This window comes from Pongo abelii, chromosome 7 (assembly GCF_028885655.2).
Source record: "Pongo abelii isolate AG06213 chromosome 7, NHGRI_mPonAbe1-v2.0_pri, whole genome shotgun sequence".
In the NCBI taxonomy this organism is placed as follows: Eukaryota; Metazoa; Chordata; class Mammalia; order Primates; family Hominidae; genus Pongo; species Pongo abelii.
Genome location: NC_071992.2, coordinates 41990599 through 42015208, shown reverse-complemented (window position 1 = coordinate 42015208; position 24610 = coordinate 41990599). Strand labels below are relative to the sequence as shown.

Here is a 24610-nt window from a genome sequence, read left to right as displayed (position 1 = left end):
ATTAATGTTTTTATTTTGACGTTCTCCATGAATCATGAATGCTTTTAATAGTATCTAGAATAGTGAATCCTTTCCAGGTTTCCATTTGACTTTGCCCAGATTCTTCAGAGGGATCACTATCTGTGTCAGGAATAGCCTTACAAAGCATAGTTCTTAAATAATAAGACTTGAAAGCCAAAATGACCCCTTGATCCATAGATTGCAGAACAAATGTGTTAGCAGATATGAAAGCAACATTTATTTCCTGTACATCTCCATTAGAGCTCTTGGGTGACCAGAGGCATTGTTAATAAGCAGTAATATTTTGAAAGGAATATTTTTTTCTGAGCAGTAGGTCACAACAGTGAGCTTAAAGTATTCAGTAAAGCATGCTGTAAATAGATATGCCATCATCCAGGCTTTATTGTCCATTTACAGAGCACAGGCAGAGTAGATTTAGCATAACTGGTAAGGGCCCTAAAATTTTGGGAATGGTAAATGAGCACTGGCTTCAACTTAAAGTCACCAGCTGCACTAGCCCCTAGCAAGAGAGTCAGCCTGTGCTTTCAAGCTAGGCATTGACTTTTTTCTAACTATGAAAGTCCTGGGCCAGGTGCAGTGGCTCACGCCTGCAATCCCAGCACTTTGGGAGGCCAAGGGGGGTGGATCACGAGGTCAGAGATACAGACCATCCTGGCCAACTTGGTGAAACCCCGTCTCTACCAAAACTGCAAAAATTAGCTGGGCACAGTGGCATGTGCCTGTAGTCCCAGCTACTCAGGAGGCTGAGGCAGGGGAGTCACTTGAACCTGGGAAGCAGAGGTTGCAGTGAGCTGAGATCGCACCACTGCACTCCAGCCTGGCGACAGAGTGAGACTCTGTCTCAAAAAAAAAAAAAAAAAAAAAAGTCCTGGATGGAATCTTCTTCCAATAAAAGATGGTTTTCTCTGCATTGAACACCTATTTTTAAATGTAGCCACCGGCCAGGCATGGTGGCTCATGCCTTTAATCCCAGCTCTTCAAAACAATTATGATAGTAACATTAAAGATCACTGATCACAGATTACTGTAACAGATGTAATAGTAAAGAAAAAGTTTTAACTATTGTGAGACTTATCAAAATATGACACACAGACACCAAATGCGCACACACTATTGGAAAAATGGGATTGACAGACTTGCTTGATGCAAGGTTGCCACGAATCTTCAATTTGTAAAAATTGAAATATCTGCAAAATGCAAAGGTATGACTACATGTAAAGCAGTTTCACAACTGTTCACCCGCACCCCGTGAAAAACTGACTTACCAATTAGAGTATAGCGATCCTGTAAAGTTTCATTTACCATAGGCCTTATAGATTCTAGTCACAACACAACACTATTTTCTGGAGTAATTTAAGTCCGTTCCTTTCCCTACTCCCCACTCTCTTCATCGAGGTTATATAGTGCATTTGTAGTCCAGTTAGGTTTCTTTTTCACTTTTTTAAAATTTTGCTTTAAGTTCTGGGATACATGTACAGAACGTGCAGGTTTGTTACATATGTATACATGTGCCATGGTGGTTTGCTGCACCTGTCAACCCGTCATCTAGGTTTTAAGCCCCTCATGCATTAGGTATTTGTCCTAATGCTCTCCCTCCCCTAGGCCCCCACCCCACAACAGGCCCCAGTGTGTGATGTTCCCTTCCCTGTGTCCATGTATTCTCATTGTTCAATTCCCACTTATAAGTAAGAACATGCGGTATTTGGTGTTCTGTTCCTGTGTTAGTTTGCTGAGAGTCCAGTTAGTTTTATTTGTCACAGTCTGCATTCCATCCTAGTATTCTCCCAATTTTCTGGTTTATTTTTTAAAATTTGCATACATGAAAGTCCATTCTTTGTGACATACAATTCTATGGGTTTTTCAGTGCTTAGAGCCATATATCCATCACCTGAGTGCCATATAAAACAGTTCGATCATGCTAAACATTCCCCTATATATTACCTTTGCAGTCAACTACCCACTCCTTGCCTGTCTCTAGTAACCATAAAGCTATATTTAATCCTTCTAGTTTTGCCTTTTCTAAAAAGTCATTTGAAAAGAATCATACAATATAGGCCTGACGTCTTTCATTTAGGTAAATGTATTTAAGGTTCATCCCTGTCATTGCACAAATTAATTGCTCATTTGTATCACTGAATACTATTCCACTATCTATCCCACAATTTACAATTACTATAACTTGGTTTATTCATTCCCCGGTTGAGGGATATCCTGTTTTCTTCAAGTTTTTTTTTTTTTTTTTGGTGATTATGAATAAAGCTGTTATAAACATTCACATATGGATTTTTTTTCTGGGAACATAAATTTTCCATTTACTTGGATAAATACTTAGGAATGCTATTGCTGAGTTGTATGGTAAATCTATGTTTCATTTTGTAAGAATCTGCCAAGCTAGTTTTCAAACTGGCTGTACCATTTTGCATTTCAACCAGCAATGAATGAAAGTCTCTATTGCTATACATCCTCTTCAGTATTTTGATATGGCCAGATTAAAAAAAATTAGCCATACAAATAGGTATGAAATTGTCTTTTAGGCCAGCACGGTGGCTCATGCCTGTAATCCCAGCACTTTGGGAAACCGAGGCGGGTGGATCACCGGAGGTCAGGAGTTTGAGACCAGCCTGGCCAACATGGTGAAACCCCGTCTCTACTAAAAATACAAAAATTAGCTGGGTGTGGTGGCGGGCACCTGTAATCCCAGCTACTTGGGAAGCTGAGGCAGGACAGTTGCTTGAACCCGGAGGCAGAAGTTGCAGTGAGCCAATATCGCACCACTGCACTCCAGCCTGGGCGACAAGAGTGAAACTCTGTCTCAAAAAAAAGAAAAGAAACTGGTTTTTAATATTTAGCATTACAGGTAAACAGTTGTATGTATCTACTCTGTAAATAAACTATTTTTCGTTTTTGTTTTCTATGAATACGCAGATTTCTTTATCCTAGAAAATTTGCAATTTCATCTGAGTATTTACATGTGCCTCCCCAACCCTCACCCCAACACTATCTTTCTGATATAAAAAAACTCAAATATTTCTTAAGGTCTAAAAATTTTGTGCTTATATGTTGGAAGTTTTACTTTTCCTCCACCCATCTGCTTATGGGATTCCATTAAAAGGAATTTGGATCACCTGTATTTCTCTTTTTTATATATTTGTATTTTTCTGATGGTTTGCACTCTTTGATTTTTCTTTATGCTTTATGAAATTTATCAAGGAAGTCCCTAAGTCACTATATATATTTTTTGCAATCAATGTTTTACTGAATTTGTTGAGTTTATATTGAGGAGTTCTGGGATGTGTGTGGTTTTTTATTTCTAATAGTTCTTTTTATATATCAGCTTTCACTTAATTTATGAAGGCAATATACTGGATACACTAAATAGAATATTTCAAGCACTAATACCATCTTTTTTATTGGAGGCCATTGGTCCTGAATGCCAAGTGGGCTACCCTCTTCTTTTTGAGTTGCCCATTTTTTCCATATTATTTGGTAATTTTGTCTATTCAAATTCATGAATGAACATTAGTTTTGTTAAGGTTAGTGTGTAATATGGATTTTCTTATTGTATTTCCAGAGTTCTGCTGGATTTCTTCTTGCATAGCTCCCTCTGATCATGTCTTCCTAGGAAATGTGAGTGGATGGGTCTAAGCCAATTAATATATTTTGTTTCAAGATACAGATATGTATGTTGAGACATTCTAAGACAAGGTGGTTGGCTTAGGTGCACTGTGAGATCAAAGCTGTAAATTCACTTATTGTGTTGTCTGTAGCAAGTAAAGGATCCAGAGAACACATGTTTTTGTCTATAGCTCCATCTGTGGTTCTGGAAACTATTACATTTGCTTCTCACAGGAAATTCCTAACTGATTCAGTCTCTGGAAACTATTGTATTTGCTTCTCACAAACAATTCCTGTTTCAGTCTCAGCCTTTGGTGGTAAAGTCTAAAAACTGGGCTTGATTTGTTAGGTATTTTCCAGGCAACTAAGAGTAGGGATAGAGGCCGTGCGTGGTGGCTCAGGCCTGTAATCCCAGCGCTTTGGGAGGCTGAGGCTAGTGGATCACAAGGTTAGGAGTTTGAGACCAGCCTGGCCAATATGGTGAAACCCCGTCTCTACTACAAATACAAAAATTATATGGGTGTGGTGGTGGGTGCCTGTAGTCCCAGCTACTCAGGAGGCTGAGGCAGGAGAATTGCTTGAACCTGGGAGCTGGAGGTTGCAGTGAGCCAAGATCGCACCACTGCACTCCAGCCTGGGAGACAGAGTGAGACTCTATCTCAAAAAAAAAAAAAAAAAAAAGAGTGATAGAGACCAAGAGTGTTGTGTTAGTTTTATGGGCTGCCATAACTAATGACCACAAACGGCATGACTTAAAATAGCAGAAATGTACTCTGCCACAGTTATGGAAGATAGAAGTCCCAAATTAAGGTATCAATAGGGTTGATTTCTTCTGGAGCCTCTGAGGGAGGATTTGTTCCATTCTGTTCCATGCCTCTCTCCTAACTCCTGGTGGCTGCCAGCAATCCTTGGCACATCTTGGCTTGTTGATACATCATTCCAATCCTACCTCCATCTTCACATGATGTTTTCCCTTGTGTCTATGTCCCTGTATTTAATTTTTCCTCTTCTTATAAGGACACTCATCATATACAATTTAATCCAGTATCACCTCAACTTAACTTGAATACATCTGCACACACCCTATTTCCAAATAAGACCACTTTCACAGATTATGCATGAACATGACTTCTAGGAAGACACTATTAAACCCAGTAAAAATTTGTATTTTTATATATATATACATATATTTGTTTGTTTGTTTTGTTTTGTTTTTTGAGACAGAGTCTTACTCTGTGGCCCAGGCTGGAGTTCAGTGGTGTGATCTCAGCTAACTGCAACCTCTGTCTCCTGGGTTCAAGCAATTCTTCTGCCTCAGCCTCCCAAATAGCTGGGACTACAGGCATGTGCCATCACACCCTGCTAATTTTTTGTATTTTTAGTAGAGACATGGTTTCACCATGTTGCTCAGGCTGGTCTCGAACTCCTGAGCTCAGGCAATCCGCCAGCCTTGGCCTCCCAAAGTGCTAGAATTACAGGCGTGAGCGACCGCACCCAGCCTAAACCCAGTACAAATGTTAGGTGATGGATTTCACACTCGATTTTAGCCAAAAGGCCAAGAAGGAATAGGGACTGGTTTCAATGCTGTGCTAGGAGGAGCCCCAATTTAACAAGTCCTTCTCTTCCTTTATGGCAGTTAAATCAAATAAAGCCTGGTAAATGCCTACAGCAGAGGACCTCCTAGTTCACAAACTGAATTCTAGCCTGCCCTCCTGCCAGCTGTTCCAGGCTTCCTTTGCTTCTCTTCTCTGCTATTCCGAGATGGGAAAAGGGGACTCATGGGGATCTCCCTCTGCTTTGGTTAAATCCTTGACATGGGTCCTATAAACTTATTTCTGGATTTTATACATGATTTGCTTAATACAGTCAAAAAAATCCTTTAAGTTTTTATTCCATCATTGGAACTTTTCTCTATTTTTCTGTGTTTACAGATAGTTTTTTTCTTATTTTTGGATTTCTTTGGTCATGTCAACACAACATTTTATCTATCAGGCAAAGAAATTACTCTGTTTAGTTTGCTATCTTCATAGACATTGAAGCCAGTCCCTTACTCATCTTTTACAAGGTTCTAGTGCTTTGCACGGAGCAAGCATTCAATGCGTATTTTAAAAAGAATTTGTAATTCTAGACATTAAATACTGTCCATCAGCAAAGGGAAATTTTGGAGAGCAGAAAACTTTTCATGGACTTCTGCAATTATGTGGTACTCCAAATTGATAGATTAAGACAGATGGAGAAGAGACTACAGAGAAGTAATGAATGTATACTGAATGCTATTATAGGACAAGAACTACAAAAGGGCCACTTTGAAAGTCATTTACTTCCCATAACAATACTGTGAGACCAGAGTTTCTCTCATTTTATAAATAAGGAAATGGGATTACAGAGTTGAGTAACTTTTTCAGGGTTACATAGCTATTAGGTTGGTACAAAAGCATTTGTGGTTTTTGTCATTAAAAGTAATGGCAAAAACTGCAATTACCTTTGTACCAGCCTAATCAACACTTTTGTGGAATTTACAGGCTTATTGGATGTTTTGTAGAACCCATGGCCAATTTTATAATTCAGAAATTCCCTCCATTTAACTATTCTATAACACCCAGGACAAAATCAAGTTAGACCCCCTCAGTAACAACAGAGACCTGAGCACGTACATGGAATGAGGAACCTGAGAATTTCCAAGTTGACTTTCTTAGGCCATACCTTGTCCATTAGTTAGTTTATCATTCCCACCCAGATTCTTCTTTAAACAAACATTTAGTGAGTTATTGGCATGTGTCAGGCATTGTTTTGTGCTGGCTCTGAAAACCTTAGGAAAACATATGTATCAGATTACGAAGGGGTCATTCTGTTTTTCAGGAAGGAGGAGATAGCTTTGCTGATAAGTTCAATGGTAATGAACAGTTTCCCGGGACAATTGACACACTTCCACAAGGCTAAGAAAGAAAAGTGGTATGATGATGAAAACAGAATGTGATGAGGGGGTGAAGAGAAGAATACCTTGTCCACATGAGCTCGAAGCTGGTGAGCACCAATCAATTGAGGAAGTTTGTTGGCAATTTCCATCCAAGGCCTATAATGATCTGGAAGTTCTTTCTGCATTTAAAATAGAAACATGTAAATATTTTAGACCTCTCTGGAAAGGGGCTTCCAAGAGTAGCTATTTTCACATTTCAGTCTTCAGGGGAATTCAAGTCAATGCAGTTGAACGAACATTGAGAATGCACCATATGCTAGGTAGGCCCTGTGCTCACCTCAGATACACAGATGACTAAGGAGCATATTGCCTAGTATGGGAGAAAAACATGTTAGTCAGATATATGCCAATGCAGTAAAATATGTTTAATAACTGATATCTATGTGAGCCAAATAACTTGAAAAGAAGAGGAAGTAGTTAATTCCATCAGCTGTTGTGAGGAATTAAAGGGAAATATTCATAAAAATATGACAGTTGATCCCAATTTTTGGAGGGGAAGTGACTTTTTTGGATAGAAATGTGAAGAAGGGAAGGTAGTAAAGGTAGAGGGGACAGCAGATAAACAGATGTACGTGCTTCCTGGGACAAAGATGACTCAGTGTTGCTAAAATATAAAACTCAAGAGAAAGTGATAGAGGCAGGAGGCAGACAGATGCCTAGGCAGATAGGGAAGGGTCCCTGTGAAACCCCACCTTCAAGCCTAAAACAGTCTGAAGGCTGAAAGACCAGACTCCTGGTCCCAGATGAAACCCATGACCCAGAGGCAGAACTTCCCCTATTGGCCCACCCTTTCCCGATTGATTCTTTCTGAATAATGCCTTTTAACCAATCAACTGTTGCCTTTTCTGATACTACCTATGGTTTGCTTGGGCACACCCACATGCATACTAGGAAAACTGGTGGAACCACCAGGAATTCATGCCTTATGCTGGGGAGGACCCTAGCCTTTTCAGCTTGTGTGTGGAAGTCCTGGTACTCCATTGTGAGGTGGGAGACTGCTGGTGAAACCCCTCTCTTTGCAGAGAGCTCCCCTTTTGCTTAATAAATTCCATCATCCTCACCCTTCACTATGTCCACCTGCCTAATTCTTCCTGGTCACAAGACAAGATACTGGATTTCGCTGAGCTAAGGAGCAGAAAATCCTGCATCAAAAGGATGATGAAAGATGAGCCCAGACAGTTACATGAAATGTGCTGTGTATAGAATATATGAATTTTCCCTTTCTGTAAGTTGGTGACATGGTTTGATTTGAATTTTAGGAAGATAAATTTGTAGGATTTTAAGATATAAAATCAGATAAGGAAGCCTTTAAAATACTGTTCAAGGACTAAACTTAGGTAATGACAGTGAATTTGGAAAGAAGAAGCCATATATTCAACATATACTTGGAAAATGAAATTAAAATGATGTGATTATTAAATTTGGGGCTGGGGGCTTAAGGCAAGAAAATCGCTAGCCCAATAGCTCCATTTATGGCCCACTCTAGGCCTGTGGTTTAGCCAAGTAAGACATAGTCTGAATTTCAGTGACCCCCAACTCTCACCCAAGGGACAGTAAACTACATTAATTTTTGTGAATTTTCATTGGCACCCAGCCTGTCTCATTTGTTTACATACTATCTATGGTTGCTTTTACATTACAGCAGTAGAGTTGGTAGTTGCAACATAAACCATATGGTAGGCAAGCTTAAAGCACTTAGTATTTGGCCCTTCAGAAAAAGTTCACCATTCTCTGATTTATCCCCCTAACCTGAGGCTCTTTTCTCAGTGTATAACCTGCACAACTGAATTTTTGGGCTAAGAAGAAGAGGAAGTGAGGATGATTTCCATGTTTATGAATTAGGTGAGCAAATGAATGGACGAAAACACGAACTGAGACAGAAATGCAGGTGAAAGTCGAAGAGTGGGGATAAAGGTGGTAAATTCATTTTTAAATATATTGACATTAAATTACCTGTGGAATCAAAAGATATGACTGTGCTGAGAAGTTGGATACACAGTTTAAAGTTCAGGAGAAAAGTCATTTTAGAAACATACAATTGGGGCTGGGCACGATGGCTCATGCCTGTAATTTCAGCACTTAGGAAGGCCGAGGAGGGCAGATCACCTAAGGTCAGGAGTTTGTGACCGGCTTGACGAACATGGTGAAACCTGTCTCTACTAAAAATAAAAAATTAGGCAGGCGTGGTGGCACATGCCTGTAATCCCAGCTACTCGGGAGGCTGATGTAGGAGAATCGCTTGAACCCGGGAGGCGAAAGTTGCAGTGAGCCAAGATCGTACCACTGCACTCTAGACTGGAGTAACAGAGTAAGACTCCATTTCAAAACAAAAAAAAGAAGTATACAATTTGAAAGCATAACTACAGTAAAAACCCTATATTGTGGTTAAAACCACAAGAGTGTATAAAGCCATGTGAGGAAATATGAAAAAAGAAAGGAGAAGAAAGCCTAGATTAGCACAATGGAGAATATTCACAAGGCAGATAGAGGAACTGATTCCAGCAATACAGATCAAAAACATAGTGACAGACGCTCAATGAGCTTGAATAGAATGACCCTCTAAAAGTCAAGACAGTAGGGCCGGGTGTGGTGGCTCACGCCTATAATCCCAACTCTTTGGGAGGCCGATGCGGGCAGATCACGAGGTCAGGAGATCGAGACCATCCTGGCTAACACGGTGAAACCCCGTCTCTACTAAAAATAAAAAAAAATTAGCTGGGCGTGTTGGCGGGCACCTGTAGTCCCAGCTACTTGGGAGGCTGAGGCAGGAGAATGGCATGAACCCGGGAGGTGGAGCTTGCAGTGAGCCGAGATCGCGCCACTGCACTCCAGCCTGGGCAACAGAGCGAGACTCCGTCTCAAAAATAAATAAATAAATAAAAAAGTCAAGACAGTAGAGAATTTCACAGAAGTAGAGAATTATCAGAAGGTCAACCGCATCATTACAGAGTTAAAGTAAGATTGACCTCTTTAAAAAACAAAACAATATTAGGAAGTCACAAATATATATTAGTTTATCTATGTACATTTAATAGAAATTTAGGTCAGGGTCATAGAAGCAGGGTTCAAACGTTAGTGTGTTGAGGAAGTAGAAAATAGAGAAAATGTAGATTACTTTTGAAGGAGAGCCATAAGGCAGTAGGGAATTTGCATTTGAGAGAGATCTTTTAAGAATGAGAAGCTTGAGCAGTTTATAGTTGGCTATTGCAAGAGGGAGAGATTGAAGACAAAGGAGAGAGGAGAGTAACAGAATGCAGAAGGAGCAAAGGACTGGAAGAAGCAAAGGAGGAGACAGAGAGCCAGAATGGAATGTCTGTCCTTGCAGCAGTAGGAGATCTGGAGTTTCCAGGAGTTCAATTTTTATGGACTCAATTTCTCAGCAGATGGGAGTGAAGATCAAGCTGTGTGAGTTGAGATAGGGGTGGGTGTGAAATTAATTACAGAGGAGAAAAGACCAGGGACCTCAACCTAAACATACAAATGACATGGAAGGTCCATGAGAACCCAGGGAAGTCTGAAAACTGTAAATTTGGAGTAGTATAGACCTATACATTACCCATAATTCACTTGGAAGTCTTCAGTCCCTGAGGATCTGAGACAAACCTGGGTTCAAGCTCCTAATTAATTCATAACTTGGGTACATCCAACATCCTATTCACAATCTCTGATTGACCGATTGATTGATTGAGACACAGTTTCACTCTATCTCTCAGGCTAAAGTGCAGTGGTACGATCTTGGCTCACTGCAACCTCTGTCTCCTGGGTTCAAGCTCCTAATTAATTCATAACTTGGGTACATCCAACATCCTATTCACAATCTCTGATTGACTGATTGATTGATTGATTGAGACACAGTTTCACTCTATCGCTCAGGCTAAAGTGCAGTGGTGCGATCTCGGCTCACTGCAACCTCTGTCTCCTGGGTTCAAGCTCCTAATTAATTCATAACTTGGGTATATCCAACATCCTATTCACAATCTCTGACTTATTCATTTATTTTATTTATTTATTTTGAGGCACAGTTTCACTCTATTGCTCAGGCTGGAGTTCAGTGGCATGATCTTGACTCCACCTCCTGAGTTCAAGAGATTCTCCTGCCTCAGCCTCCTGAGTAGCTGGGATTACAGGCGCATGTCACCATGCCTGACTAATTTTTTGTATCTTTAGTAGAGATGGGGTTTTGCCATGTTGGCCAGCCTTGTCTTGAACTCCTGACCTAAGGTGATCCACCTGCCTCAGCCTCTCAAAGTGCTGGGATTACAGGTGTGTCCCACTGTGCCCAGCCAAAGTTTATAGAGGTTTGAGAAAATAGTGTTGACATAAAATTGCTGGGTTAGACACACAATTAGTTAGTGTCCTATAGGGAATACAGTCATAAGCATTGGAGTTATATTTTCTACTCAACAGAAATATTTTGCTGCTTTTCTGTACAAAAATCTACAAATTAACCGCCGGGCACAGTGGCTCACGCCTGTAATCCCAGCACTTTGGGCGGCCAAGGTAGGTGGATCACAAGGTCAGGAGATCAAGACCATCCTGGCTAACATGGTGAAACCCCGTCTCTCCTAAAACAAATAGAAAAAATTAGCCAAGCGTGGTGGTAGGCACCTGTAGTCTTAGCTACTCAGGAGGCTGAGGCAGGAGAATGGCCTGAACCTGGGAGGCAGAGCTTGCAGTGAGCCAATCGCGCAACTGCACTCCAGCCTGGGCGACAGAGCAAGACTCTGCCTCAAAAAAAAAAAAAAAAATCTACAAATTAACATGGAACTTCAGACTGAAGTAGCACAACAGTATTAATCAATACTAAGTAGCACAGAAAACAAAGGGAAAAGCCTCTAGACGTTTAAATCACCGTAAAGTGAGATGGTTGAGACAATGCTCCAGGATGATATTGAAAAGACGCACAGCCATCCTTTTGCTTCTGGATCATTTCTTTGGATAATTTTCTTAACAAATTTATAATTTAAAGAAAAACAGATTTGTAAAACTATATTTTATATGAACACTAAACTCTTTGTTAGATTAATGCTTGATTAGATTAAGTATAAATCTTGGCTAAGAAAGTAGTATAGGAAAATTAAAAATAAAAGCATGCACAAAAACAAACCAGGTGCCGGGCCTGGTGGCTCATACCTGTAATCCTAGCACTTTGGGAGGCTGAGATGGGCGGATCACTTGAGGTCAGAGGTTCAAGACGAGCCTGGCCATCATGGTGGAACCCCGTCTCTACTAAAAATACAAAAATTAGCCAGGCGTGGTGACACGCACCTATAATCTCAGCTACTAAAAATACAAAAATTAGTTTGATGTGGTGGCAGACATCTGTAATCCCAGCTACTTGGGAGGTTGAGGCAGTAGAATCGCTTGAACCCAGCAGGCGGAGGTTGCAGTGAGCTGAGATCACGCGAGTGCACTCCAGCCTGGGCGACAGAGTGAGACTGTCTCCAAAAAAAGAAAAAAATTGGCTGGGTGTGGTAGCAGGCACCTGTAATCCCAGCTGTTCGGGAGGCTGAGGCGGGAGAATCGCCTGAACCTGGGAGGCAGAGGTTGCAGTGAGCTGAGATAAAGCCACTACACTCCAGCCTGGGGAAGAGAGCAAGACTCCGTCTCAAAAAATAAAATAAAGGCCGGGCGCGGTGGCTCACGCCTGTAATCCCAGCACTTTGGGAGGCTGATGCGGGCAGATCACAAGGTCAGGAGAGGGAGACCATCCTGGCTAACACGGTGAAACCCCTTCTCTAGTAAAAATACAAAAAATGAGCCGGGCATGGTGGCGGGTGCCTGTAATCCCAGCTACTCGGGAGGCTGAGGCAGGAGAATGGCGTGAACCCGGGAGTTGGAGGTTGCAGTGAGCCGAGATCACACCACTGCACTCCAGCCTGGGCGACAGAGCGAGACTCCATCTCAAATAAATAAATAAAAATAAAAATAAAATAAACCAGGTAAATATGAACAGGAAACTTGGATGACAATATTAACATCAGAAAAATTAGAACCTAAACTATCAGAAAGATTAGAATTTGAAGCAGATGATTTTAAATGAAATAAAAGGTTTAAGTTTTGATGGAAAGAAGCTGCTCTGACATTGCATCAAAGTAAAGTGAAGGAGAAAGAGTTATTACATGCCCTTCTAGAGACAGGTGAGCATCACAGGGGCCCTGTAGGAAGAGTTTTAAAGAGCAGACTATCAAAGTTTTATTTTCATTTTACGTTTTTTAGAGACAAGATCTCACTCTGTCACCTACACTGGAGTGTAGTGGTACAAATATAGCCTATTGTAGCCTCAAACTCTCTGGGTCAAGCAATCTTCCCACCTCAGCCTCCCAAGTAGCTGGGAACACAGGCACATAGGATCATGCACAGCTAATTCTTTTTTATTTTTGTAGAGATGGGGTCTCGCTATATTGCCCAGGCTGGTCTCAAACTCCTGGCCTCATGAGATCCTCCTGCCTCAGCCTCCCAAAGTGCTGGGATTATAGGTGTGAACTACCACCTCTAGCTTGATTTTCATTTTTAAGCATCACTTGACTGCTATGCACAGAATATGTTACAGCTGAACAGGAATGGAAATAAGGAAACAAGGGGAGGAGACAATAGTCCTGGGGCTACGTGAAGGTGAATTGAAGTGGGGTGGAAATGGAGAAAATTGGTCACCTTGGAAATATATTTCAGTGATAGTGCTGAATTGTCAAATGGATCATTTGCAAATGGTGAAGACTATTGTGAGGATTATTTATTTTATTTATTGATCTCTTTTTTTTTTTTTTTTTTTGAGATGGAGTCTCACTCTGTCATCCAGGCTAGAGTACACTTGTGTGATCTCGGTTCACTGCAACCTCCACCACCTGGGTTCAAGCAATTCTCCTGACTCATCCTCCCGAATAGCTGGGACTACAGGTGCATGCCACCACACCTGGCTGATTTTTGTCTTTTTAGTAGAGACAGAGTGTCACCATGTTGGCCAGGCTGGTCTCGAACTCCTGACATCGTGATCCACCTGCCTCAGCCTCCCAAAGTGCTGGGATTACAGGCGTGAGCCACCGCGTCCATCCAAGACTACTGTGAGGCTTAGATTTAAAAAGTGTAGTTAAAGTTAACACAGGGCCTACTACAAAGTGAACACTTTCTGTATAGTTATTACTATTACTATATTTTATAAACAAACTTCAACAGGGAATAAGAAAAAATCAATTCTTAATGAAATGTAAGAGGCTGCTATGAATAAATTTTGCTAATACACTTGAAAATTTCAGTTGAGTTCGCATTTGGGAAATTGCAAAAACTCATATTTTTATTTAGAGATAAAAATCCTAACTAGAACAAGAAGCATAAAGGGAATAGAAAATATAATTCAAAACTTACAGCCTAAAATGTCTCTAGTCTAAAGAGCTATGCTGTACCAACGGATAGATGATCTGTTTCAGAACACAGAAAAGCATGAGAAGGCATCTAATTGGCTGAGTGTGGTGGCTCATGCCTGTAATCCCAGCACTTTGGGAGGCCAAGCCAGATGGATCACTTGAGGTCAGGAGTTGGAGATCAGCCTGGCCAACATGGGGAACTCCTGTCTTTACTAAAAAGGATACAAAAATTAGCCAGGCTTGGTGGTGCATGCCTGTAATCCCAGCTACTCAGGAGGCTGAGTCAAGAGACTCTCTTGAACCAGAAGGTGGAGACTGCAGTGAGCTGAGATTGCACCACTGCACTCCAGTCTGAGCAACAGAGCAAGACTCTGTCTCAAAAAAAAAAAAAAAAGTCATCTAATTCATCTTATGAAGAAAACGTAACCTAAAGATTAATCCTTGAAATAATAACACTAACCAAGGCCACTATCCACTGTTGCTATTTATGAATACAAAAAGACAATTCTGAAGGTGTCATAAAATTGAGTTCAACAATATATTTAAAGATCAAGTGAGTCGGAGCATTACTATGGTTATGTTTTAATGTTAGAACATTATTATTATACATTAAACAGTAAAATCTAGAAATATAGAAAAAGTTTGGGGACAGTATTTTGACAAGCTACTATAGTAGAGGACATGCCAAAATAACAACAAAGTTTTGCTGAAATTACTTCTAAAAAGGGTGGGACCTGACATTGGGGGATTTCTTTTCTTCTTTTTTATTTCTTTGTTTTCTTCCTTGAGGAATGGGTAGACTTGAGTCTAAGCTTCAGAGCTATGGATCATGGCTATCGTCAGAGTATTCAACTTTCTCTGTCCCCTCCCCGCACCTGGCATGAGATCTCAGTCATTCCTCTTAAAAATTACCAGGCAACCTGTAATCCCAGCATTTTCGGATGCCGAGGCGGGTGGATCACCTGAGGTCAGAAGTTCGAGATCAGCTTGGCCAACATAGTGAAACCCCATCTCTACTAAAAATACAAAAAATAAGCCGGGTGTGATGGCCCACACCTGTAATCTCAACTACTTTGGAAGATGAGGCAGGAGAATCACTTGAACCCAGGAGGCAGAGGTTGCAGTGAGCCAAGATTGTGCCACTGTACTCCAGCCTAGGCAACAAGAGTGAAACTCTGTTTCAAAACAAAACAAAAAAAAAATCAGGCAAATATTAAAGAAATATTTGTTAATTGGTTAATATTGGTTAAGATTTGTTAATGAGTCCATCTAGCATGACAGAATATTTTTTTCTGGCCTTTTATTTTCTGCTATGTGCTAAATTGTGTCTCCTCCAAATTCCTATGCTGAAGCCCTACCCCTAGTACCTAAAAATATAACTATATTTGGAGATAGGCCCTTGAAGGAGGTACATTGAAATGAGGCCTTTAGGGTGGGTCCAATTTAATCAGATTGGTGTCCACAAAGAAGAGGAAATTTGGACACAGAGACAAGGGGAGACTGGGCACAGTAGCTTACGCCTGTAATTGTAGCACTTTGGGAGGCCGAGGTGGGCGGATCACTTGAGGCCAGGAGTTCAAGACCAACCTGACCAACATAGCGAAACCCTATCTCTACTAAAAATACAAAAAATTAGCTGGGCTTTGTGGCGCGCACCTGTAATCCCAGCTATCCAGGAGGCTGAGGCAGGAGAATCGCTTGGGAGGCAGAGGTTGCAGTGAGCCGAGATTGCACCACTGCACTCCAGCCTAGGTGACAGAGTGCAACTCTGTCTCAAAAAAAAAAAAAGAGAGACATGGGGAATTTGTGCATAGTGGAGAAAAGACCATGTAAGGACACAATAATAAGGAAGGGTGAGACGTCAGAAGAAACCAACTCCACGACATCTTGATCTTGGACTTCCTGCCTCAAGAACTGTGAGAAAATCAACTTCTGTGATTTAAGCCCTCCTGTTTGTGGTATTTTAAGCCCAACTGTTTGTGGCTGCTGTTACAGCAGCTCTGGCAAACCACTATACTATTAAATCTGACTTCACAATATTGAAGGTAAGTAAGGATCAGCACCCTGTCTGGGGCACCAGCAAAGGCACAGAGGCCTCCTTATGGGATTTGTGGGTTGAATAGGGGGTCCTCATCTCAGAGAAACATTAAACTCAGAGCATCTGCCCAAACCAAAAGCAAAAGTGCGTAGAATCACTGAGGACTTAAATGCCAGAAGATGAGGACTAGAATATAATGTCTAGGAGTGGAGAGTTTTTACACTGGTCTTTTTATCACGTCTGTATCCTAAGCAACTTCCTAAATGTGCTTAGGCATAGAAACCAGTGCATAAATTTTCACTAAATGAAAACAATAAAATGGCCAGAAAAATTTTGAAAGAATAGAAAATGCAGAAAGGGTTATTAAGTTGAAACTAGAGAGAACAAATGGTATTCGGTTAGATGGCAATCGATCTCAAAACTAGCTAGTGATTACAAATTATTTTTAAGGACAAGACAGGGAATTTTTGTACAAATGGTGTGATTTAAATTTAAACATCTTGGGTAGAAGAGAAAAGTTTTGTTATTGTTTTTGTTTTTGTTTTGAGACAGAGGGCCGAGGCGGGTGGATCACTTGAGGTCAGGGGTTCGAGACCAGCCTGGCCAACATGGCGAAACCCCATCTACTAAAAATACAAAAATTAGCTGGGTGTGGTTGGCGGTGGGCTCCTGTAATCCCAGCTACTCAGGAGGCTGAGGCAGGAGAATCGTTTGAACCCAGGAGGCAGAGGTTGCAGGGAGCCGAGATGGCGTCACTGCACTCTAGCCTGGGCGACAAAGCGAGACTGTCTCAAAAATAATAATAATAAAACAATCGGTAAAAATAAATGTGAAGTAAAAATTTAAACACTAGACTTTCAATTTATGGGACTCATTAACTGGAGATGATATAAAAGTGAAAGATTTCTATCAGTCATAGAGCCTAAAAAAGCAGTTGACTAACATTTATAATAATCATATTTCAAGTAATGAGGTCAATTATGCTAGAGATTCTGAATGAACTATTCTAGGTGGAGCTTCGGCATCAGTATTTTTTAAAACTCCCCAAGTACTTTTGCTGTATAGCCAGGAACAACAACTCTAAACCACCTTGCATGTAACATTCTTTGAGGAAAACTCTTCAAATATCAGATGCATCATGTCATTTACAGGATGTGTTAAATCTGAACTCCAGGCCGGGCCCAGTGGCTCACGCCTGTAATCCCAGCACTTCATGAGGCTGAGGTGGGCAGATCACGAGGTCAGGAGTTCAAGACCAGCCTGACCAACATGGTGAAACCCTGTCTCTACTAAAAATACAAAAATTAGGCCAGGCGCAGTGGTTCATGGCTGTAATCCTTGAACTTTGGGAAGCCAAGGAGGGTGGATCACCTGAGGTTGGGAGTTTGAGACCAGCCTGACCAACATGGAGAAACCCCATCTATACTAAAACTACAAAATTAGCCAGGCATGGTGGCTCATGCCTGTAATCCCAGCTACTCAGGAGGCTGAGGCAGGAGAATCGCTTGAACCCAGGAGGCGGAGGTTGCAGTGAGCTGAGATTTCGCCATTGCACTCCAACTTGGAGTACAAGATGCCATCTCAAAAAAAAAAAAAAAAAATCTGAACTCCAGAGCCTCACATCCAGGCTCTCTCAGTTCTCTTCACTCTTGTCTCCTGCTGTAACCTTCTTGATGCCAAGCTAATTTCCTCGTATTCTCCATGTCTAAAGAGAAATTAGCCCTCCCTCCAAAAACACCATCCATGCCCCCTCTACACACGTAGCGCACATGAAACGTTTATTTGTATGAGTTGGTGAGGCACACATTTTCCACAATAAATGTTGGAGCTTGGAAAGGTTTGAACATTGACAGAAACAATGGGATAGAATATTTGAAACTAAGTCAGACTCCTTCCCAAAACCAGAATTTTTTTTATTCACTGTCTTGACCATGTTTTCTTCAGACACGTTCAAGCAACTATCTATAGTGAGAAACCAAAAGAGATACTGAAGGAACTTCTAAAAGAGTTTCATCTAAAAGAGACACTGAAGGAACTTCTCTGAGGCCACTGGACATGAAGGTACAGCCTCCCGACTCTGACGCTTGCCTTTCAACTAAATAAAAGTAAGATCTGGTGTCCCCTTGAGCAGGGCAGCCGATTGTGATTCTCCATCTACTCTTGCAACACTCTGCATGGTGATTTTAGTGGCTGGGTCCCTCCTCATCTGTGAAGCAACCTGGGCAGATTTTGATGAAAATGTCCTTCTGCTACCTCTTCTCAGAAAGGGAGCAGTTGAAAATGGTCACACCAATGAAAGAAAATTAAAACTGAAACAAGGAAGTACATTTTGAGAACTATGGGGAAAATGACCATAACACAGTAAAACCACTTTCCCAAGGGACTTTTTTCTGCATAAGCTCAGGAATGGAAATTCCATTAACAAAACCATAGCATATCAGGCAGGGAGTGTCACAAGAACCTGATGCCGTAACTGTTTCTTATCTGTTTCCATAGTTATGAAAGAGGAAAGAACAAAGAGGGGAATTCTACAACTGTGGATCTACGTCATGTTTAGCTCATTTGTAATGCTGTTTTTCCTCAGCTCAGTGTACACATTTAATCCCAATAAGAGCAATTTGGTCTTTTCTTCCTTTGGAACTAGGCAGGATATTCCTGAATTGGGTTAGATGTATAGAGTGGAGTTTTTAACAAGCACTGGCTCAAGGTCAGAAAGCTGGCTTCTGGTCCTTACACTGGATTTATGAAAATGCTTTCACATTCATTCTCCATAGCAATCTAGTGGAGGTGGCACCAGATCTCCATCCAGTAAATGTGAAAATTGAGGGTCAGGGGATGTTTGTAATTCAGTCAGAGTCACAAGAGCTACTAAGTGCAACTCAGCGTGATCGACTCATCCGAATTGTTCCAGCACTTTCCTGATTTAGCACTGAGAGTCTTGCATGTCAGGTGTCCATCCAGTACCTAACAAATAGGGACACTTGGTCAACCTAGTGGCAGTGTCAGAGGAAACAGTCCAGTCCATTCTCATTTCTCACAGGGCCACTGCACTACAGCCTAGGCGACAGAAAGAGATTCTGTCTCAGAAAAAAAAAAAAAAAAAATCTTGGGGTCCGATGTTGCAGTCATTGCAGTAATTTAGGAGAGGTTCCACGCCCACCCTCCAGCCTAATTTGCCATTTAACTATGATTAAAGAATAGTGTGGAATTCAATGGGCTTTTACTGAATACCTACCCTGAGGCTTGTCTACTTCTGAGTGTTACCGGAGTGATATAAATGAAGATAAGAACTCTGCTGCTTCCACGAGTAGAGAGCTGTTTTGTTTTGTTTTGTTTTGTTTTGTTTTGTTTTGTTGAGACGAGTTTCGTTCTTGTTGCCCAGGCTGGAGTGCAGTAGCACTGTGAGAAATGGGAAAGTTCTTCAAAGATTATAAAAAGTCACAATTTCTTACTATAAGATTGCTAGCCACTATTAGTGGCTGTCCAAATCAGGCAAGCCTGGACAGAACTAGAAAAGCCCCAGCCCATAGTGCATGCCATTCCTTATTTGGAGATGCTTCCTTAACTATCCCTGGGCAACTTGCTTTTCTTTCTTTGTTCTGTTCCCTTATCCAATTAAAAAAGTTTTAAACTAATAGCCAATTGGGTAAAGTGTAAAATGTGAGGTCCTATTCCAGCCAATGGAAGCTGGACACAGCAGTAGGGTAGATGCATCAGGTTATAAATAACTCTGTCTCCTTTGTTTGGTGTGCTCTCGTGGCTGGACAGCTATTGAGTAGCACCCTTTCTGCAGAAAGTAAAGCTCCCTTTGCTGAGAGATCATTTGTTCTCATGTTCATTCTTTTTCTGTGACACCAAAAACTTCATTCCCAACAGCATGATCTCCACTCATTGCAACCTCTGCTTCCTGGGTTCAAGGATTCTCCTGCCTCAGCCTCCCCAATAGCTGGAACTACAGGCATGTGCCACCACGCCTGGCCAATTTTTGTATTTTTAGTAGAGACGGGGTTTCACCATGTTGATCAACCTGGTCTCAAACTCTTGAACCTCAAGTGATCTGCCTGCCTTGGCCTCCCAAAGTGCTGGGATTATAGGCGTGAGCCACTGCACCTGGCCTGGACCCCAAGATTTTTAACTGAGTGGCCTTGGCCCTCATTTAGGATGTAATAACAATAATAATAATAATAACCAGAAGTCAAGAGTTATAAGCAGAACTAGTTCTGCTTTTGCCACTCATGACTTTGAGCAAGTCATTTCCTCTGTATTTCAGCTAGCTCAAATGTAGAAAGAGGGGGTTGACACCTAATGGTCTGTAAAAGCTTTGAAGTTTTAATGTTCTAGGTCTTGGACCATGCCAGATGAGAAAAACAGTGTTTATAAGGGCTAAATGATGAAAAAGATTTGCATTACAATTTGAGCCCTAAGTAGAATTAAGAAAGAGGTATTGTTTGTTAGCAAGGTTTCCTTTCCCTTCTCTGAAATTGCTGCAAAGATTTAATCCTTCCTACCAGCCCTGAAAGCACCCAAGTTTCCTCATGTTCTCTTTTTTTCTACCATTAGCAAGTCAAGATAAACTAATTTACATCAAAATGTCGTGGTAGTGACCCAGGACAGTTTATAAGTAAGCGCTCCTGGAGGGATCTGCATTACAAACACATAGTCATGCAAAGGGGAAAATCTTTAACAGAGAAATTCCAGGTATTCTGTTGAAGGGGCTTAAGTCTTGCTGTGACCTTAGCTCATGTACTTGGAAGTGCCATGTTCCAGGCGCTGAGGCTCTATATTTGTTCTTATAATTTCTCTCTATTTAAGTTCATTCTTTTTCTTGATAACTACAGGTTTGCTTATAATTTCTGTGGCCTGACAATCTAGTCCAAAGAAACTGAAACAAAAAATATTCCATTTGATCTGTTCTCTACGGTATCTGTCATTTCTCTTTTGATGGTAATGATAATCTATGCTCTTTGTAGCATCTTTCTCAGGTAAACAACTTGATATTTATATTGGATGTCTCTTAATAATCACATACATTTTTAAAAAACAAACCAACCAACATCTCAAGAAACATATTCTGACCTATCCTTACCAAGGCTCTATCCTTACCAGAGAATCTGGAAGAAGAAAGCCATACTCTTCAGATATGTGATAGCTTTCCAAAGACAATGGCACTGCTGTCTTCACATTCGGTCTTTGGGGCTCCATTATTTTGTTTGAAGTATCTGCATGGAAAGTGTCACTGAAGAATCAACTGTTCCTAATATATTAAACACCCAGTTTCCATCCTTCAGTTCCAGTTAGTTGCGCAGTGTCTCAGGCACAGGAGAGAACTTTTCCCTGAGGTTGAATTCCAGATCATCGTGGACTTTCTCTGAGACAGGGCTGAGTAAATTATTTAAAAAATGCCGATTAAACAAACAGACAAACCAAACAAACGCAAAGAAATTCCCTCATTTTCTCTTACACACCAATATGAGAAAAGCGGGTTTAACCCCAGAGACAAATTTGTTCCACTTTGGAAAAGGAGAAATGAAATAGACCTGTGGTTGTGGTTTATCAAACCTGTACCCTAACAGGAACCTGCTCCATCGTGAATTTGACAAACGGGTCAGAGTTACTCCAAATGGAGTAAACTATCAAAATTGAAGTTACATGCAGACAATTATTTCAGTGATCTGTGGTGAGCAGGGAGGGGAGGAAGGGCCTGCCAGAAGCTCAGAGGGTGTTGTATGTAGTTTGAGCAACATAGTCTAGGATTATGATTGATTTAAGAAACAACACAATAACTTTTTATTTGATCATGTTAAAGAAGGATACATATTTTTTAGGTTTAGCAAATGAGATAATAAATACTAACAAACTTGGTAATAGCATTGTTTGAAATGTTTGTTCTTCCATGCCGTAAAGAAATAGCACTTGAGGCTGGGCACAGTGGCTCATGCCTGTAATCCCAGCACTTTGAGAGGCCAAGGCAGGCGGATCACCTGAGGTCAGGAGTTCGAGACCAGTCTCAACATGGAGAAACCCCATTTCTACTAAAAATACAAAATTAGCCGAGCATGGTGGCGCATGCCTGTAATCCCAGCTACTCGGGAGGCTGAGGCAGGAGAATTGCTTGAACCTGGGAGGCGGAGGTTGCAGTGAGCCGAGATCACACCGTTGCACTCCAGCCTGGGCAACAAAAGTGAAACTCCATCTCAAAAAAAAAAAAAAAAGAAGAAAAAAAAAGAAATAGCACTTGAACATAAATTTAATTTATTTAGTAAGGCCATTTTTACTTCCTGCAGAACAAGTACACTTGCCAGCAGTTTTGCCACTAGAGTACACCGAACAAAGGACACAGGGTCATTTATAATCTGACACATCCACCCTACTGCTGTGTCCAGTTTCCATTGGCTGGAATGGGACCTTACATTCTGTATTTGTCCTGATTGGCTAGCAACTTAGAACTTTTTAAAAGAGGCAAAGGTAGAGGAGAACAAACGAAGGAGGAAGTAACTTGTGGAATGCTGAGAAAGGTAAAAACACTTTTAAATAAGGAAGAGGAACAGGCTATGACCTAATGCTTTCTTGGACCAGTATAAACATGCCAGGAAAAATATTTAGGCTAAATTGTGGGAGCTAAGAACATAAAGTACATTGATTTCCTTATTGCAGCTAGCAGATATTTAAGAATGTTAGCACAGGTCTTTGAATAAATTTTGCTTCTAAGAGAAGTTACTATTTATTCCTAATTAGATGGGGAGGAAAGTCTTTGAAGAGGAACCTCTACTTTTTACAGCATGAACGAACTGTTTAATTAAACACTCTTTTTTTTTTTTTTTTTTTTTTTTTTTTGATACCTTAGCTCTAGTCCTAAGCTCTAGTCCTAGAGTTTTGCTCCTGTTGCTCAGGCTTGAGTGCAGTGGCGTGATCTCTGCTCACTGCATCCTCTGCCTCCCAGGTTCAAGTGATTATCCTGCCTCAGTCTCCCAAGTAATTGGGATTGTAGGCACCCACCACCATGCCAATTTTTTGTATTTTTAGTAGAGATGGGGTTTCACCATGTTGACCAGGCTGGTCTCGAACCCCTGACCTCAGGAGATCCACCCACCTTGGCCTCCCAAAGTGCTGGGATTACAGGCATGAGCCACCTCGCCCAGCCTCAACCCTCTCCTTCTACCAAACAACTTTTGGGACCCTACCACTAAGATAAGTGATTTCACTTATGAAGTGGGTATTACTGTAACTGCCCAGTGAGGTCACCTTGCCCACTATCTAGACAGAGCCAATTTATCAAGACAGGGGATTTGCAATAGAGAAAGAGTAATTCATGCAGAGCAGGCTGTGCTGGAGACTGGAGTTTTATTATGATTCAAATCAGTCTCTGGGAGCATTCATTCAGGGAGCAGAGATTATTTATTTATTTTTTTTTTTGAGATGAAGTCTCGCTCCGTTGCCAGGCTGGAGTGCAGTGGCGCGATCTCGGCTCACTATAACCTCCGCCTCCCAGGTTCAAGTGATTCTCCTTCCTCAGCCTCCTGAGTAGCTGGGACTACAGGTGCGTGCCACCATGCCCAGCTAATTTTTTGTACTTTTAGTAGAGATGGGGTTTACCATGTTAGCCGGATGGTCTCAATCTCCTGACCTTGTGAGCCACCTGCCTTGGCCTCCCAAAGTGCTGGGATTACAGGCATGAGCCACCGCCCAGTGGGAGCAGAGTTTTTAAGGACAACATGGTGGCCTGAGGGAGGCCAGTGAGCCAGGAGTGCTGACGGGTCAGATGAAATCATAGGGAGTCAAAGCTGTCTTCTTGTGCTGAGTCAGTTCTTGGGTGGGCGCCACAAGGTCAGATGAGCCACTTTATCAATCTGGGTGGTGCTGACTGATCCATCAAGTGCAGGGTCTGCAAAATATCTCAAGAACTGATCTTAAGTGCAGTTTAGGGAGAGTCAGAATCTTGTAGCCTCCAGCTGTATGACTCCTAAGCCACAGTTTCTAATCTTGTGGCTAATGTTAGTCCTATAAAGGCAGTCTAGTCCCCAGGCAAGAGGGAGGTCTCCTTTGGGAAAGGGCTGTTACTATCTTTGTTTTAAACTAAAAACTATAAACTAAGTTTCTCCCAGAGTTAGTTCAGCCTATGCCCGGGAATGAATAAGGACGGCTTGGAGGTTAGAAGCAAGATGGAATCGATTAAGTTAGATCTCTTTCACTGTCTCAGTCATAATTTTGCAAAGGCGGTTTCACTACCAGCTTTTGGAGATTAGTGATGAGAGATATAAATGAAATCCTAAGCTCTTCAACCAACTGAATGGACCTCTTCTTGGCCAAGAGGGTCCCAGAGTTAACTTGAAAACTGAGTTCTAGTTCATGACTGGATGGAATGTCAGACACTCCTCATTATACCCTTGTAGTTAATTCTCTTTAGACATTCTTCCCTAAGGGCTAAACAGAAACCAGCCCTTTTGAAAGTCTCCTCTACCCCTGGTATCAAACAAGCACCTGACTGTTATCCCTCCCTTTTGCAGCTTCAACATAACAACCAGCCAGGTTCACCAAACATGCAGTGGTTCTGGCCCCTACAGAGAATGCACAGTGAGGGTTTTCTGTCCTCTCCTTCAC

The 24610-nt window shown here is 41.4% G+C and overlaps 1 protein-coding gene and 1 long non-coding RNA gene across 2 annotated transcripts in view; one reads left to right on the top strand and one right to left on the bottom strand.

Moving 5' to 3' along the window:
• Positions 1–24610, bottom strand: part of IDO2 (indoleamine 2,3-dioxygenase 2) — an 86659-nt gene that overhangs the window by 44553 nt on the left and 17496 nt on the right. The window contains exons 2-3 of the mRNA XM_002819030.4: positions 21116–21231; positions 6637–6732 (exon numbers count right to left, since the gene is read on the bottom strand). Of these exons, the coding sequence (XP_002819076.3) occupies positions 6637–6732; positions 21116–21231 (212 nt within the window). The remainder of the gene's footprint in view (positions 1–6636; positions 6733–21115; positions 21232–24610) is intronic.
• Positions 15837–24610, top strand: part of LOC129060959 (uncharacterized) — a 57981-nt gene continuing 49207 nt past the window's right edge. Inside the window, exons 1-2 of the long non-coding RNA XR_008527869.2 lie at positions 15837–16019; positions 17957–18117. This is a non-coding gene — a long non-coding RNA (uncharacterized LOC129060959). The remainder of the gene's footprint in view (positions 16020–17956; positions 18118–24610) is intronic.